Below are 15951 nucleotides of genomic sequence, written 5' to 3' on the forward strand. Positions count from 1 at the left end.
TCCATTTTACACCAAATCTCATCCTACTCATCACATGAAGAAGGAACTCCCAATCTATATGGTCATATGCTTTCTCAATGCCAAGCTTGCAAATCAACTCTGGTCTCCCACTCCGCAATCTTGATCCAAACCTTTATTGGCCATTAGCACCATATCTAAATTTGTCTTTCCCCTACAAAGCATTTTGAGACCTAGAAATGAGACTAGGCAACACTACCTTCAATTGCCGAGCTAACACGTTCAGCAAAATTGTACACCCCTTTGAGCAAACTGATAGGCCAGAATCTGTTGTCTCCTTTGTTCCCCTTTTGGGGATCAATGCTTTGAAAGACTTATTCAAGTTCTTCCCAATCATATCACCTCTCTGACCACCACCCAACAATGCTAGGAAAATGCCAGAATTGTTTGTTTAGTGCCCAGGGCCTTGTACCCATTTAAGGACTTCAAGTCCAAAATGATATTCTTCTCACAGAAAGGACAGTCTAGCCAAATCCTCTGCTCATCAGAAATGTGGCTGAATTCCATGCCCTATACTCTAGGCCTCTGTCACCATCTACTTGAATCTCCAACACCCATAATATGAAAAGAGACCCTCATAAAACCGTGCAATTCCACTTCTATGCTTCTCCTTTAAATTCAAAATTGTCCCTAACTCAAATCTTATTAATGAAGTAACCTGTTTGTGAGCATTTGCTATCTTATGGGAAAAAAATGAGTTTTTTTTATTTATTATTATCTCCTTTCTGAAGCCAGGGTTTTCTCTACTTTGTCTCTAACTAATCTCTTCCATCTTTGTAATCTTAGCAAACTCCTTTTTTGCATTTGCAAAAGCTTCCCCCCTCAAACAAGACCCAACTACTCTCCAATTTATTCAAAGCACAAATGTCTTCTGGGACTCCTGCTTTTTGAACCCTCAGATTCTCTAACTCCTCCTTCCACTTCTTAAAATCTTTCTTCAATATGTCATCTTTTTGGCCCCAAACAAACTCGAACTTCTTTGCACTGAATAAATTCACTGTACCCCAACCTTATTTTGGAAATGCTCCATTGAACCAAATATTTTCTAATTGATCAATGATCTCCCCCTTTAATTATGCCAGTTGTAAAGTAATAATGGGAAATGATCCAATATTGGCTCCCGTAACAAATAATTGACCATCTTAAAAAAGTGTTATGCCCAATCCAAAGAAACAAAAAAATCTGTCTATTTGAGACATTGAAAGCACCATCTTTGCTATTTGATCAAGTGAAACAACCCCCACTAGTGGGAGGTCTATCAAACCGAACTCATCAACAAACTTGGAGAAGTCTTCAATAGGTCTAGAGATATGCATGCAATGAGATCGTTCGGACGGGTAGTGGACAATGTTAAAATCACTCACGGGTAGCTGACCGTGTGACATCTCATTTAAAGCAATAGCTACTACCTCCTCCCACATATCCCTTCTATCTGCATCCTCTACTAGGCATAAAGACCCGAAAACAATCCACATAAAGCCATTGTCTATTCATTTAAACAACAAGAGACAAAGAACGTCCCAATATTGCATTCCTCCCTAGCTATCATCTTGCTTTCCCACATAAAAGCACTACTTGTCCACAACCCCTAAATACTCCCTATCTGTTGACCTACTCCCCCAATACTTCTAATTCTTCAATGTCCATATATTTTCCATTTTTCATCTCCTATAAACACACATCCACTTTTTGATCTTTTAGGAAATACCAGGAGTCATAAGGCCTCATACATTTCAACTGATTACTTTTTTCCTCATGATAATATGCATAACAATCCCCTTCCCTTTCTAAGCGCACTTGTATTTTCACCTATGCACCTTCTATGCAATCATAGTTCATTGTACACTAAAATTTTTAACTATCTTCCTGATGTGCTCCTTGTACTCCCACTCCCACTCATTGGCAACCTTCTATCTGCATATTTGTCTTGTCTTGTTGCTTTAATTGCTTCAAAAAGTTGCGTGTTCTTCTTCTTAAACCCCTCATAAAAACACTCCTAAGAGTTTACTGAAACCTGTCATATGTTTTCAAGACAATTTTGAATCCTCAACCTACCCTTTTTAGATAGTCCTCGAAATGCGCCTCTCCTAGAGATTGGAGCTATTATGTGTGAGAATATATTTTATAAACTTGTATATTCAATTATATTCGATTACATCAAGACCTTAGTTTATATAACCCTAACTCCTAAACCAAAAAAAGGAAATACAAGATTTACATAATCACAATCATGCCTAATATATACACAATTAGAATTGCGCCAAATATCGAATATATACAATATATTCTCACACCCCCTCTCAAACTCAAGGTGTTTTAGCAGAAAACACTGGGAGTTTGTCAAGAAAAAATCGAAAACGAGTAGTGGTGTGAGTTTTGGTGAAGAAGTCAGCAAGTTATAGAGCCGAAGTGACAAAAGAATGCGAGATGGAGCTAGATTGCTGATGTTGATGGATGAAGTGACAGTCAATCTCAATGTACTTCGTCCGTTCATGAAAGACAGTATTATGGGCAATCTGAATAGTACTGCGGTTGTCACAGTAGAGAGAGGACTGAGGGATGCCCAAGTCAGATAGATGACAATGAAGCCAGACAACTTCAGCAGTAACATGAGCCATAGCACGGTACTCAGCTTTGGTAGAGGAATGGGCAACAACAGTTTGTTTATTTCTTTTCCAAGAAATCAAGGAATTGCCAAGAAACATACCGAAATCAGAAGTGGACTTACGATCATTAACATCACCAGCCTAATCAGCATTAGCATAGGCCACCAAATCCAAGGAAGGAGTAGAAGACAACAAGCAGCCTTGAAAGATAGCAATGCGAAGATAACGAAGAATCCAAATCAAAGCAACCCAATGTGTAGAGCGAGGAGTAGAAATGAATTGGCTAACCACATGAACAGCATAAACAAGATCAGGGTGAGTAACCATTATATAGACTAAGCAACCTACAAGCTCTCAATATAAAGTAGAATCATCTAGAGGGATATTATCAGTAGTGTTGAGCTTCACATTAAGCTCAACGGAGGTATCAGAAATCTTAGTGTCAGTAAGACCGGCACGGTGAATAACTTCGTTAGCATACTTGGCTTGAGACTGCAAGTAGCTCTTGGGAGAAGAAATCATCTCAATACCAAGAAAATACTGCAATTGTCCTAGATCCTTCATTTCGAAAGTGTGGAAGAGATGTTGTTTGACCTCAGAGATAGTAGAAGAGTCAGAGCTAGAGCCAGTGATGATCATATTATCTACATACAGTCATAAGGCAACAAAACCAGCAGAGGTGTGGAGGAGAAACAAGGCAGTCTTGGGCACAATGATTAAACCCAAGCAGTGTAACAGTTGTCTGAAAGCGATCATACTAAGTACGAGGAGATTGCTTCAAATCATACAGAGCACGTCAAAGACGACAAATCTGTCTAGATGAATGGTGAAGGTCAGGGGGAGGACTCATGTAAACCTTCTTAGTGAGATGGCCATTAAGAAAAGCATTCTTAAGATCCATAGATAAATCAATGAAAGTATACAACATCATCAAACCCTTCTTCCTCAACCTCCCAATTGAATCCAAATCCCTCATCATTCTAGCAAAGCCTGCCCATACATCACCAAAGTCGGGTTTCATAATGCAGATCAACTCCTTTCTTCTCATATTGCCTAGAAAACCCCTTCCCCTTTGAGACTTCAAAGCTTCAAGCATCATCTTGGCCAACCAGGGAAAATTTCAACAGTGTGAGAGATCTTTGTAGACCTATTACCTTGTTTTGTCACCCTAACTCAACTCCAATCATTTTCCTCGTTGATAGCGTCAAAAAACTTTTTCTTGCATTTAATTTTTTTCTCTTTTCCCCATATTTGTCTTTTGTTATCCGTTATTGTACTATCATGAACTTTTATTTATTAATATGATTTTTTTTTTTTGGGTGGGGTGGTTGTTTCTGCAACTTGTAAGGGACCTTGCTTGGTGCATTGGTGAATCGTCTGGCTACTGGTTGTGAAAGACATGGAATTGAGTCTAAGAGCAGCCACTTTGTGTTTGTGCATATTATGCCAAAGGTTAGGTGTGTATCCAGTCTACCCCCCTCAATTATTGGGGACTGGCTTTGTCTGATGGCCTTTTTGGATTTTCTACCATATTTACCTTCTACAAGGTCATATTGACTTCTTTATTATTCTGCCATGGGCATGTCTATCCAATATATATATATATACTATACACTTTCTGCCACAGGATATGCTTACTAATTTTGAAAGATGGGATGTTTGAATGTGTCTGCTACTAGATTCCTTCTCAATTGATTAAGAAACTGATCTTTCTTGGTTTCTTAAATCTTTTTCCATAGAAGAATCAATAGTTTCTTAGATCTTGATGTTAAGTACAAAGTTTGACTTGGTTGCAGCATTAATTCTAGAGTACTTGATTATTTTTTATTGATGTGCATATGTTGTTCTCTTTGTTATTTGCTTTTCATACATGTTATACGGTGTTCATTGCAGCCAGTCATTTTCGGGACACATCTGTTGTTGTGGTTACACTGGATTCTAGTGAAGTATATATTGTTGTCAGCTTGTCTTCTAGGAGTGACACTCAGGTGATTTATGTTGACCCAACAACTGGAGCACTTCGCTATACTGGGAAACTGGGTTATGATGTCTTTAGCTCGCAAAATGAAGCTTTAGATTACATTACTAATGGATCAAAGTTGCTTTGCAAGAGTATAGCTTATGCCAGGGCAATATTGGGTTATGCAGCCCTAGGGAGTTTTGGATTGCTTCTTATTGCAACAAGGTTGACTCCCAGCATTCCAAATTTGCCTGGTGGGGGGTGTATATGTACGGTGACCGAGAGCCAATGGATCAAAATTTCACTTCAAAATCCTCAACCCCAGGGCAAAGGAGAAACAAAGAATGCTCAAGAATTGACAGAACTTGATATTGATGGAAAGCACTACTTTTGCGAAACAAGAGATATTACTCGGCCTTTTCCAAGCCGTATGCCTTTGCAACATCCTGATGATGAATTTGTTTGGAATGGATGGTTTTCAACGCCTTTCAAAAACATTGGTTTGCCGCAGCATTGTGTCATTCTTCTGCAGGTTTTGGTTTATACATGGTATTTTCAGTGTTTTCTAATTATAAAAAAAATAAAATAAAATAAAATAAAAAATTCTGTGTTTTCTAGCTGATTGTTTGATGCTCTTTCACCAATGTCATTCTAAATATTGGGCGAGTGCCTTTACCTTCTGTACAAATGATTGCAGTGTTGTAATCTCTGCATGATATTGATTATTAATCCTTCAAAGCTAATTTTTGGATTATTAATTTGCTTGTGCATACTACTTTAGCATATGTGACCTTCATGTTACAATGGAGTACCAAGAAATTTTGATATTAAGAGGGCAGGCTGTGCGCGACATGTTAATGTAATGAGATGGCTTCCAAATTTGACACAGAATTATGCAAGACAAATAATGGCTTTATGACTACTGATTTGTTGATATGTAATGAATTGCCCAAGAAAATTTTGGCAAAAAGTGCTATATCTTCCTCACCTATCTCCATACCATCTCCCAAGATCACACTTTCCTCCCTCCCCACCTTAAAAACTATTCCTTTCCTTGAAATTTCACTAGGCTTTCTAAGAAGAAACATATTGATCTCATAGGTTTGGAGAGAATCTATGAGATTCTTGCTGTATTCTATGACTGTGACCTTGGCCTTAAAACACCCAGAAGAGGCCTAGGACTGTCCTCACATTTTTTCCCCTCAATAATTGTTTCTCCTACACTGAAAGTGGCAGGCACTATGTCACTAAGTCTAGCATAGGATTGGTCAAAGGTTTCATATTCTACCATCCTACACTCCTCAAACCTCATGGTCAAGGCTTGAAGTTTAGACTCCTTCGCAGTTTGGGTACCCTCGTGGGTAAACATCAAAATGTCCCAAGCATCTTGAGCTATCTCACAATTAGAGATGCACCTGAACTCACTAGGGGTTACAACTCTGAAAATTGCAGAAAATGCCTTATACCCCATATTATCAATGCCAGTTTGATCTCATTGCATATTGGTCTTTACCTTTTTCTCTTTTGTTTCCAGTTCAATCACATAAAGGGTCTCAATTCTGTATTGAATGAATGGACCAAACATGCTCAACAAGAGATTTCAGGAAGTGCTTCTTCTTAGCCTTCCAAAACATTGACTAATGGTGGTGTAGACATGATACCACCTTCTCTCTTAGAATCCATCTCCATGGACTCAAAACAAAAGATCTATCAAACCAGTTAAGCTTCTAATTAACTGCTCAGATGCCAATTGAAATTCTAAACATCGAAGTTTTTGTGCCTAGAGAGCAGGGTGAATTGGTGAAATCTTTCAAATCAATTCCGATTTTAAAATTAAATTAGTGATTAAGAGAACTCCAGGAAATTCGATTATCAATCAATGAATCAATCCATCAATTAAGCAAGTTTACAAACAATTAAGTACACCACAAGTTTCATCAAGCTTTATCTCAGCTCTGAAGTGGCATTGACCCCATCACACATTGTAGATTCAATATCCTCTAGGTAGCTTCTTGCATTGATCTTTGTCTTCAATGGCTTTGTTGCTCAATATACATGGTATCTATGAAGCACCTACACTTCAAAACAAGTGCCGTATCCATGTTGTACACACGGACACTTTGGGGACACGCGGACACTTCGGGGACACGTATGGGACACACCACATGGCGTGTCCCCTCATTTAATTAATTTATTTTCTGGGGACTTAACACTTCGGGGACACACTAGGGACATGCCAAGTTGTCTTTTCGCTCATTTTATTTAGTGTTTTTAATGAATGCTGAATGTTTATTATTATTTTTTTCGTTAAATTTAAACACTTAATAGATTATCCATAAAAATATATAAACTGTAAGTTTTAATTTAAAAGTGTTTTTTAAATTTATTTATTTATAGAATTAGAGTTAGTTTTTGTTAATATTGATTGTTTGTGGATGAAATATTAATCTAGATAGCAAATACAAATATTTGAAAACATATTTTATGGCTATGTGCCCGCCGTGTCCGTGTCCAAATTTTTTTGAAACCACCGTGTCCTGTGTCCGTGTCCGTATCCGTATCCATGTCCACATCCGTATCTGTATCCGTGTCCGTGTCCGTGTCCGTGTCCGTGCCTCTTAGCATGGTATTCATGAGACATAGAGTGAATTGTGAAGGTTCTGATGAGTTTTATATCAATCTAGATGAGACTAATGAGATCAATTCATAATTTGATGCTCTAGATTTAAGACCAAATGAGATTCATCAATAGAGTCTTGATGAACATGTCATGAAGCAACTATAGACATAGAAAGTGGGTCTAATTGCTTCAATAAACATCACTAACATACTTAAAATGCTAAAATGGTGACTTTTAAACGAACAGGGTTACAGGAGCACAAAGGTCATAAAAAAGTTGAACATAAGCCGACAATGCGAGTGCACGTCTCGGTAGTTTTAGTGTTCAAGTGCTTGTAGGGCATTGAGCAAGCATCCTTACCCAAAAGGTAGAGCGCTTGAGCACCTAAAGGCCACTAAGCAAATGGACCTCTTGAGTTCTTGTAGAGCGCTGGTCAAGTGGGCTCAAAAGAACAATGTCAAGAGGAGAAATCAGAGCAGATAAAATCGAAGTCCTAAGATGGGCTGGTGCCTATGTGCAAGTGAGATATAAGGCAGTGATGTGCAGTGGTTCAGATGGGTCTTTTACCTGCCAGCAATGAAACCAAAGACTGCGTCAATTGCTGAAGAAGATCTTGTGAAGTGGTGAATTCAATCTCACTAACCTAAAGCCTTAAAAGTACAGACTCCAGAGGTTTCGTTCATCATTGGAAATTGCCAACCTAGCTAAAGCTATCTTCACATAATCTTTCCAATAACAATAAAATTGCAAAATCGGAGCCCTAAATAATGGAATCTGCTTCAAATTCGCTTTAGGTCACAACAAAGATGCAAGTATTGATCATTGGACTGTTTCGGATCGAACATGGATCTTTTGAAGCATTTATGACAATGTCGGGCTGACCGCAACTTACTATTTTGCAATTTGATGGTCAAATTGCTCCAAGTATTGGGTTGCCGCCAGGTCTGTGTCAAAATGTTTGCATCTCAACATGCAAGATAGAGTTGCACGTAAGGAAGGGTGTTAGAACAATTTAAGCTTTTGGAACAATTGGTGATCTGACACCATTATCCTTGCTTTTACTGCTTAATTTGCCTTGTAGCATCTATTGTTTTTAAATTCACAATTAAATGATTCACTGTGCCTAAAACCATGGAGTCAAAATGGTATATGAAATACTGTGGTTATGTTAAAAATAAATCGGCATGTTTTAATGTTCGCTTAATTGATACCTATGTATAGGGTTTTGCAGAATGTCGAACTTTTGGAAGTTTAGGTCAGCAAGAAGGAATAGTTGCTCTCACTGCTCGAAGAAGCAGGCTGCATCCTGGTACTCGATACTTGGCAAGGGGCTTAAATTCATGCTTCAGTACAGGTAACATAGCTATTTAACCTCCTTAAAGCTCAAATTGTTTTAGGGTGGTCCGATAGCCAAGGCAGCCTAGGTTTTTGGCATGGCCAATTTTTGTGGAAAGAAAAAACTACCCTCAAATAGATTATTCTCATCTTATTCAAAGGGTACATTTTCCCTCCCACCCAAATTTGCCCCGGCAAAAGCCATGGGTGCCTTGACAACATGGCCGCCCCATCTTTTGAACTATCATATGCTAGTTTGAAGGAATAATTGCACATATGGGTTGTCTTCCAGCATGCTTGCTCTTTTTAAATGGCCCTTTTTTAAGTTTATATTGTCTTTGTTTACTGTTCATTGTTATGTACATATGCTTCAGATGAAAATTAATAGCTCACGTCATGCATGTCTGTGTTGTGGTATCGTTACAATCAATGCCATTGTATTCACCCCCCAAAAAAAATCAATGCCATTGTAAGGAATTGAGGAAACTAATACTGGCCTACTGCAACTGTTTTTTGTATCCATTCTATTTTTGTACTGATAAAACATACATTCATCGACAAAATCCACCTTTTCTTGACCCCTGTAATTTAGATTAGCTGTTCACCTTTACTTGATCTAGGTCATCTAAGTCATTTTAGATGAGTGATACATTGGAAAATGCTAACTTTAGCCTTCTTTTTTTTCATTCACCCGAAAAAACTCTAACGTGTTTTAGCTTGTGAGTGATTGCAATGCAGGATCAACACATAAAGTGTCAAACAGATTGGGGATGTATCTATATTTTGTTACATACTAATTCATATGCCACAGAAGTATCCATTTTGATTTTCTTATTGGCTTCTCTGGTACAATTTTGGGGGTTAACGTTGGGCTAGTTTATTTCTGTTTAATGAGTTGGAGTTCTGATATATAATTTTGTATTCTTCAGATTGCATTGTATCATTTTCAACCTTTTTTCCCCTCATATACTAAAACACATTTCCATATATACACATTTCATTGTATGTATCCATTCACTGTCTCCTTCCCCCTCCCACCCACAATCAACTTTGTGCCACTTATCTTGTGCCATTGATTTTATTTCCTGCCATGTATCTTAGTTATTTATTGTTAAATGAATTTCTGGGATCCTCTGATGACTGCTTTTGACAGGCAATGAAGTTGAGTGTGAGCAACTCGTATGGGTCCCAAAAAAGGCTGGTCAAAGTGTTCCATTCAACACGTATGTTTGGAGACGAGGAACGATTCCGATCTGGTGGGGGGCAGAATTAAAGATCACTGCAGCAGAAGCAGAAATATATGTTTCAGATAAAGATCCTTATAAAGGAAGTGCACAGTATTATCAGAGGTTAAGTAAGAGGTATGGTGCACTGAACCTAGATGCAGCTGTTGGTGGGAATCAGAAGAAAAATGCTTTGCTTCCAATTGTGTGTATCAACTTGCTTAGAAATGCAGAGGGAAAATCAGAGTTCATTCTAGTGCAGCATTTTGAGGAATCCATGAACTATATCAAATCAACTGGGAAACTTCCTAGCACTCGAGTTCAATTGGTAAACTATGATTGGCATGCCAGTATAAAATTGAAAGGTGAGCAGCAAACAATTGAAGGACTGTGGAAACTTCTAAAGGCACACACAGTGTCTGTAGGCATTTGTGAGGGGGATTATTTGCCCTCTCGTGAGCGAATTAATGAATGCAGTGGTGAAATCATCTTTAATGATGATTTTGATGGTGCATTCTGCCTGAGATCACATCAAAGCGGAGTTATACGTTTTAACTGTGCAGATTCTTTGGATAGAACCAATGCTGCTAGTTATTTTGGTTCTCTCCAAGTTTTTGTAGAGCAATGTAGACGGCTAGGGATATCTCTTGACAGTGATCTCGCATTTGGTTCTCAGTCTACTAATAATTATGATGGATATACTGCCCCACTGCCACCAGGCTGGGAGAAACGATCTGATGCAGTAACAGGGAAAACATATTATATTGATCACAATACTAGGACCACCACCTGGAATCATCCATGTCCAGACAAACCTTGGAAGAGGTTTGATATGACATTTGAGGAGTTTAAGAGATCAACAATTTTGTCACCAATATCTCAACTGGCTGATCTTTTCCTGCTTGCCGGTGATGTTCATGCAACATTGTATACTGGTTCTGAAGCTATGCACAGCCAAATTCTAAGCATCTTTAATGAGGAAGCTGGCAAATTTAAACAGTTTTCTGCAGTGCAGAATATGAAAATCACTTTGCAGAGGAGATATAAAAATGCAGTTGTAGATAGCTCTCGTCAGAAGCAGTTAGAGATGTTTCTTGGATTGAGGCTTTTCAAGCATCTTCCATCAGTTCCTGTTCAGCCTTTACATGTATGTTATTTTGTTGATTTTCTCAAATGATCCAAATGTACTTTTATTGTTTGATGTTACTCATTGTGCTTTATGCATTTCACACTACATTAACGATATCACGCTGTATTGCTTAATCATTTGTTAAAGATGTTTCTTTGTTATCTTATACCTTTTTTTATTTTTTTTATCTCATCCCGCCCCCACCCTGACGCAATATCATATGTTAGAATAATATAATGTTATATTTATTTGTTTTTATTTACCTTAGCTGTAATTAGCTGGTCCCTGATTTTATGCCTTAGGGCTTCCTTGTAATTAAATTATTTTTGATTAATATAAAAGGGAATGAGATCATTCCATTCCCTAACTTTTATTCTCCCTAAATCAATCATGGTATCAGAGGCATATACCTAAACCTATATACCTTCAGCCAGCCACTACACAACCACCACATAGCCACCCAACAAGTTTCGATCACCTACTTGGTCTGCCTAAGGGTTACGACAGCCATTAAAGCTCCCACAGACGCACTCGTCTACTGTTGGAAGCCACCCAGGCCTAGTCGACCACTGATGAAGGTTGCCTAGGCCTAGTTGACCACTGCCGAAGGCCACCCAGGCGTAACCGACTGCCACTGGAGGCTCACCAGGACCAGTCGGTAGTCCTTCTGCCCAGCTGATAGTCCCTCTGTCTGTTTCGGTTCCATCAGCAGGCTCTCCGCTCTCTGTCGGCTCTTGCTGAGGTATCTGTGGGACTTTGGTTCTGGGTATGTATTGATTTTTTTTTTTTTTGTTGTTTTGTTTTGATGCACAGAACACCTCCAAGGCAGGACTCTAAGGATTTACCCTTACAAGCCAAACTGGGGGAAGCTAGCCGATCCACCTGAACTGTCGGACTTCCACTTGAGTAGTAGGGGATTCGAACCCTAATCAGTAAGGAGAGGAGCAAACTCCTTTACCAACTAGGATGACCCCTTGGTGGTTATGTATTGATTGGTTCACAATCATTCCCTTTCTTGGGGTAAATTGGATCTCTGTCTTCCTGGGTTATTCACCTACTCAAAAGGGCTATAAGTGTTATCATCCACCGTCTCGCAAGTGGTTTGTTTCTATAGATGTTACTTTCTTGGAGTCCCAATCCTACTTCTTGTCCTCTCTGGTGTCCTAGTCATCCCTTTAGGTGGAGCCTTGGTGTGAAGAGATTCCTAGATCTTTATTAGTTCCTGGAACATTACCGGTGGTTCAAAATGTAGAATGTGGACCAACTGTTGTTGGAAATATAGAATCTAATGCTCTCGAGGAAGGGCGAGTTCATGTCAGGGACAAAGACAGACATAAAGTTACTTGGATACAAGAGACCACTTCTGATCCTCCACTGTTATCTTCTTCTTCTGATGAGAGTCTAAGTAACTCTAAAACTCTTATTCCTCCTGAGTATACTGATATTGATATTCTTGAGACTTCCGAGCATTCTGATCTTGATATTCCTATTGTCAAGCGAAGGGGATGAGGTCTTGTACTCAACATCCTATCTCTAATTTTGTGTTCTACTCTAGTTTATCTCTTTCTTATAAAGCTTTTGTGTCCAAAGTTTCTTCTGTTAGTATACCTAATCATTTTCAGGATGCTCTTGCTACTCTTGAGTGGAAACATGCCATGATAGAAGAGATGAGAGCACTCCGTAAGAATGACACTTGGGAATTGACTGAGTTACCTAAGAGCAAGCGACCTGTGGGATGCAAGTGGGTGTATACTATGAAGTACAAAGCAGATGGTTCAATTGAGCGTTACAAGGCTAGACTTGTGGCAAAGGGCTTTACTCAGACTTATGGTGTAGACTGCCAAGAGACATTTGCATTGGTGGCTAAGATGAATTTAGTCAGGGTACTCCTTTCTCTTATAACTAATCTAGATTGGCCACTTCACCAGTTTGATGTGAAAAATGCGTTTTTACATGGTGATCTAGAAGAAGAGGTGATATGGACATTCCTCCTGGCTTTGAAGACCTTAAAACAAAGGGTAAGGTGTGTAGGTTTTGGAAATCATTATATGGTCTCAAATAGTCCCCAAGAGCTTGGTTTGAGAGATTTACTCAAGCAATGCTTAGATATGGATTCAAATTGAGTCAAGTTGACCACACTTTATTTGTTAAGCATTCCTCACATGATAAAACTACAACTCTCATTGTATATTTGGATGACATAGTACTTACCGGAGATGATGTTGAAGGAATTCCTCGGTTGAAGGAGTATTTGGTTGGGGAGTTTGAAATCAAAGACTTGGGAAGCTTGAAGTATTTCCTAAGTATTGAGGTTGCTCTGTCCAAAGATGGAATCTTCATTTGTCAAAAGAAATATGTGCTTGATCTGTTAAAGGAGACTGGGATGCTTGGAAGTAAAGCTTGTGATATGCCACTAGAGCCAAACTAGAAACTTAGTGATGATAGTGGAGGAGCGGTTGTTGGTGGAGGGAGCTATCAGAGACTAGTGGGTAAGCTTATTTACTTATCTCATTCTTGTCCTGATATTGCTATTGCAGTTAGTATAGTTAGCCAGTTTATGCATTCTCTTCATGCAATACAATTGGAGGCAGTTATGAGAATTCTGATATACTTAAAATCCTCTCTTGGAAAGGGACTCTATTCTTCCGAACATGATCATCTTAGTGCAGAGGCTTATATGGATGTTAATTGGGCAGGATCAGTAACTGATAGGAGATCTACTTTGGGGCATTGTACCTTTGTTGGAGGAAATCTGGTTACTTGGAATAAGAAACAGAATGTGGTTGCTAGATCTAGTACAGAAGCTGAGTTTAGAGCCATGGCCTAAGGTGTGTGAACTCTTGTGGATCAAGTTGTTGTTGAGTGATTTGGGCATTAACCAGATGGATTCCATGTGGCTATATTGTGATAATAAGGCTGCTATCAACATAACTCACAATCTTGTTCAACACGGTAGGACAAAGCATGTTGAGATTGATCAACACTTCATCAAGGAGAAACTTACTAGTGATACAATATGTACTCCATTTGTGAAGTTTGGTGAACAACTTGCTGATATTGTCACCAAGGGGATATTCTCACCAAGGGGGTTGGGAGTAAACCGTTTCGTGACATCTTTAACAAGCTGGGTATGAGAGATATCTTCGCACCAGCTTAAGGGGAAGTGTTAGAATAATATAATGTTATATTTATTTGTTTTATTTACCTAAGCTGTAATTAGCTGGTCCCTGATTTTATGCCTTAGGGCTTTCTTGTAATTAAATTATTTTTGATTAATATAAAAGGGAATGAGATCATTCCATTCCCTAACTTTTAGTCTCCCTAAATCGATCATCATATGGGTCTTGAAATCTAAGAAATGGCTGCTACTGAGTGCTGAGTTGGGATGTTAGTTTCTAATCTTTAATTTGTACCTTGCTTAAACTATGTGCATGCACACAACATTTATAGGCCAAGTGTTGATTTACCTTTAGAACGAAGAGGTCTACGTGTGGTTTGGGAAAAGATGGCCAGTACTTAGGTGGGCTTTGTCCTACAAGATTTTTTCTGCAGCTGCTCTGCTCTAGAGAAGAGGTCTCCTCTTTTGTTGTTCATAAGGAGATGGGGCCCGAAGCATTATAGTCCAAGGTAAGATTCTCTCTTCTCCTGTGCTGGTGGTGTAGCATTGTTAGGCTGTCTATTTCTAGGAAGGAAGGAAAACAAGCTGCAGAATCACCAATGGTGAGGTTGAGCCCTAGTGATGACCAAGGAGATTATTGAGGGAGCATAGAGGAGTGTCTTTAGGATCTAGGGTAGCTTCAGGGGAAGGAATTGCAGAAAAGGGGAAAATTTTAGGGGGGGGGGGGGGGTCAGAGGCTATTTCATGGGTTGAAGAAGTTATTAGGAGGGTCTCTAGTCAATTCCAACTGTCTGAAGGGGAATCTCATGGTGAGTTGGATGTAGCATCCCTTGACAGTGAAGGGAAGAGTCTTGGCAGTAACAAATTTAAGGAGCTAGCCCTTTTTAATTCTGAGGTAAGTTCTTTTTTCCGATATGTAGTGACTTCATGCTAATGTGAGGAGGAACTATTGGCCTGTGGTCTCAGCCATGCATCAGCTGGGAGTAGGTGATTTTGGAGTACTCTATATGGTAAGTTATTGCAAATGAAGATGGAAAGTGGTTAGAGAGTTCCAGATAATTTGTATTAGAAAGATAGATCCTTAATGTAGTCTTGGTGGCTAATATGTCACGATCCTATCCCACCCTAAACTGAGATGGAGTAGTGATCGTCTAGTAGTCATAGATTACCAAAGGTCTAATTGAACAAAGATGTCATACTCCGGTAAAATTTGTTTAGATAGCATAAGCTCTCAATTCCTTTAACCTGTTTATTCGGCAACATCCATTCACAGCAGGTGCATAAATAAATGAAATGAAAAATATTTTCTGTTTCAATCATCTTGGGTTAGTCACAAAAGGAGTACATCTCCAATGGAAAGAAAAGTACGTCTTATCGTTCAAAACCAACTATGTACAGTGATCACGACATTACATTCCTTCTTTAGAAGGACTACATGATGTAGTCAAAATACAAATCAAAGATCAAATTAAGAGAGAGAAGACAAATCCCCAATCTAGGGGTAACCTCTAAGGTGAGAGAGAAACTAGAGCACTTTGTACAATCAATTCTATATTCTTTTAATCAAAAACTTGTACAATGACCATTAAGCCACCTATTTATAGATCACAACTAATAGGACACTCAACCCACTGAGTGAAAATTTACTTACAAACTCATTTTGACTCTTAACCAATATTAAATTATAAATTTGGAGAGGAGTGCTTGAGTCAAAACGGTTTAAAATTAGTAGAAATAAACTAAATATATGAAATGCAACTTTAACAACAATAGAGGTGGAAATAATGGAGAAATGAAGATTGAAATTTAGGAAATAGTAAACATTTTCATCAGTTACGTTTGATTAATAAGCATGTTGAGATTGGAGATGGTGTGATTCATAGAATGGAAATAGGTTGCCTTAAGTGGATGAGTGTGTGTGGCATATTATGTGATTGGCGAA

General features: G+C 38.7%; 1 protein-coding gene across 6 annotated transcripts in view; it reads left to right on the top strand.

Moving 5' to 3' along the window:
- Positions 1-15951, top strand: part of LOC114257548 (putative phosphoinositide phosphatase SAC9) — a 64173-nt gene that overhangs the window by 7334 nt on the left and 40888 nt on the right. For 2 of the 6 annotated variants that reach the window (XR_014335498.1, XM_082878212.1), the window contains exons 2-5: positions 3973-4081; positions 4518-5116; positions 8426-8558; positions 9693-10909. Coding sequence is in view for 4 of the 6 variants with exons in the window: in XM_082878212.1 (XP_082734338.1) it covers positions 4024-4081; positions 4518-5116; positions 8426-8558; positions 9693-10909 (2007 nt within the window). In the remaining 2 variants the exon portion in view is untranslated. Of the gene's footprint in view, positions 1-3972; positions 4082-4517; positions 5134-8425; positions 8559-9692; positions 10910-15951 lie in introns of all 6 variants that reach the window. The other 4 variants (XR_014335499.1, XM_082878213.1, XM_082878215.1 and 1 more) reach the window with 3 other exon arrangements.

The sequence above is a fragment of the Camellia sinensis genome, chromosome 7 (assembly GCF_055761805.1).
Source record: "Camellia sinensis isolate YWXY chromosome 7, ASM5576180v1, whole genome shotgun sequence".
In the NCBI taxonomy this organism is placed as follows: domain Eukaryota; kingdom Viridiplantae; phylum Streptophyta; class Magnoliopsida; order Ericales; family Theaceae; genus Camellia; species Camellia sinensis.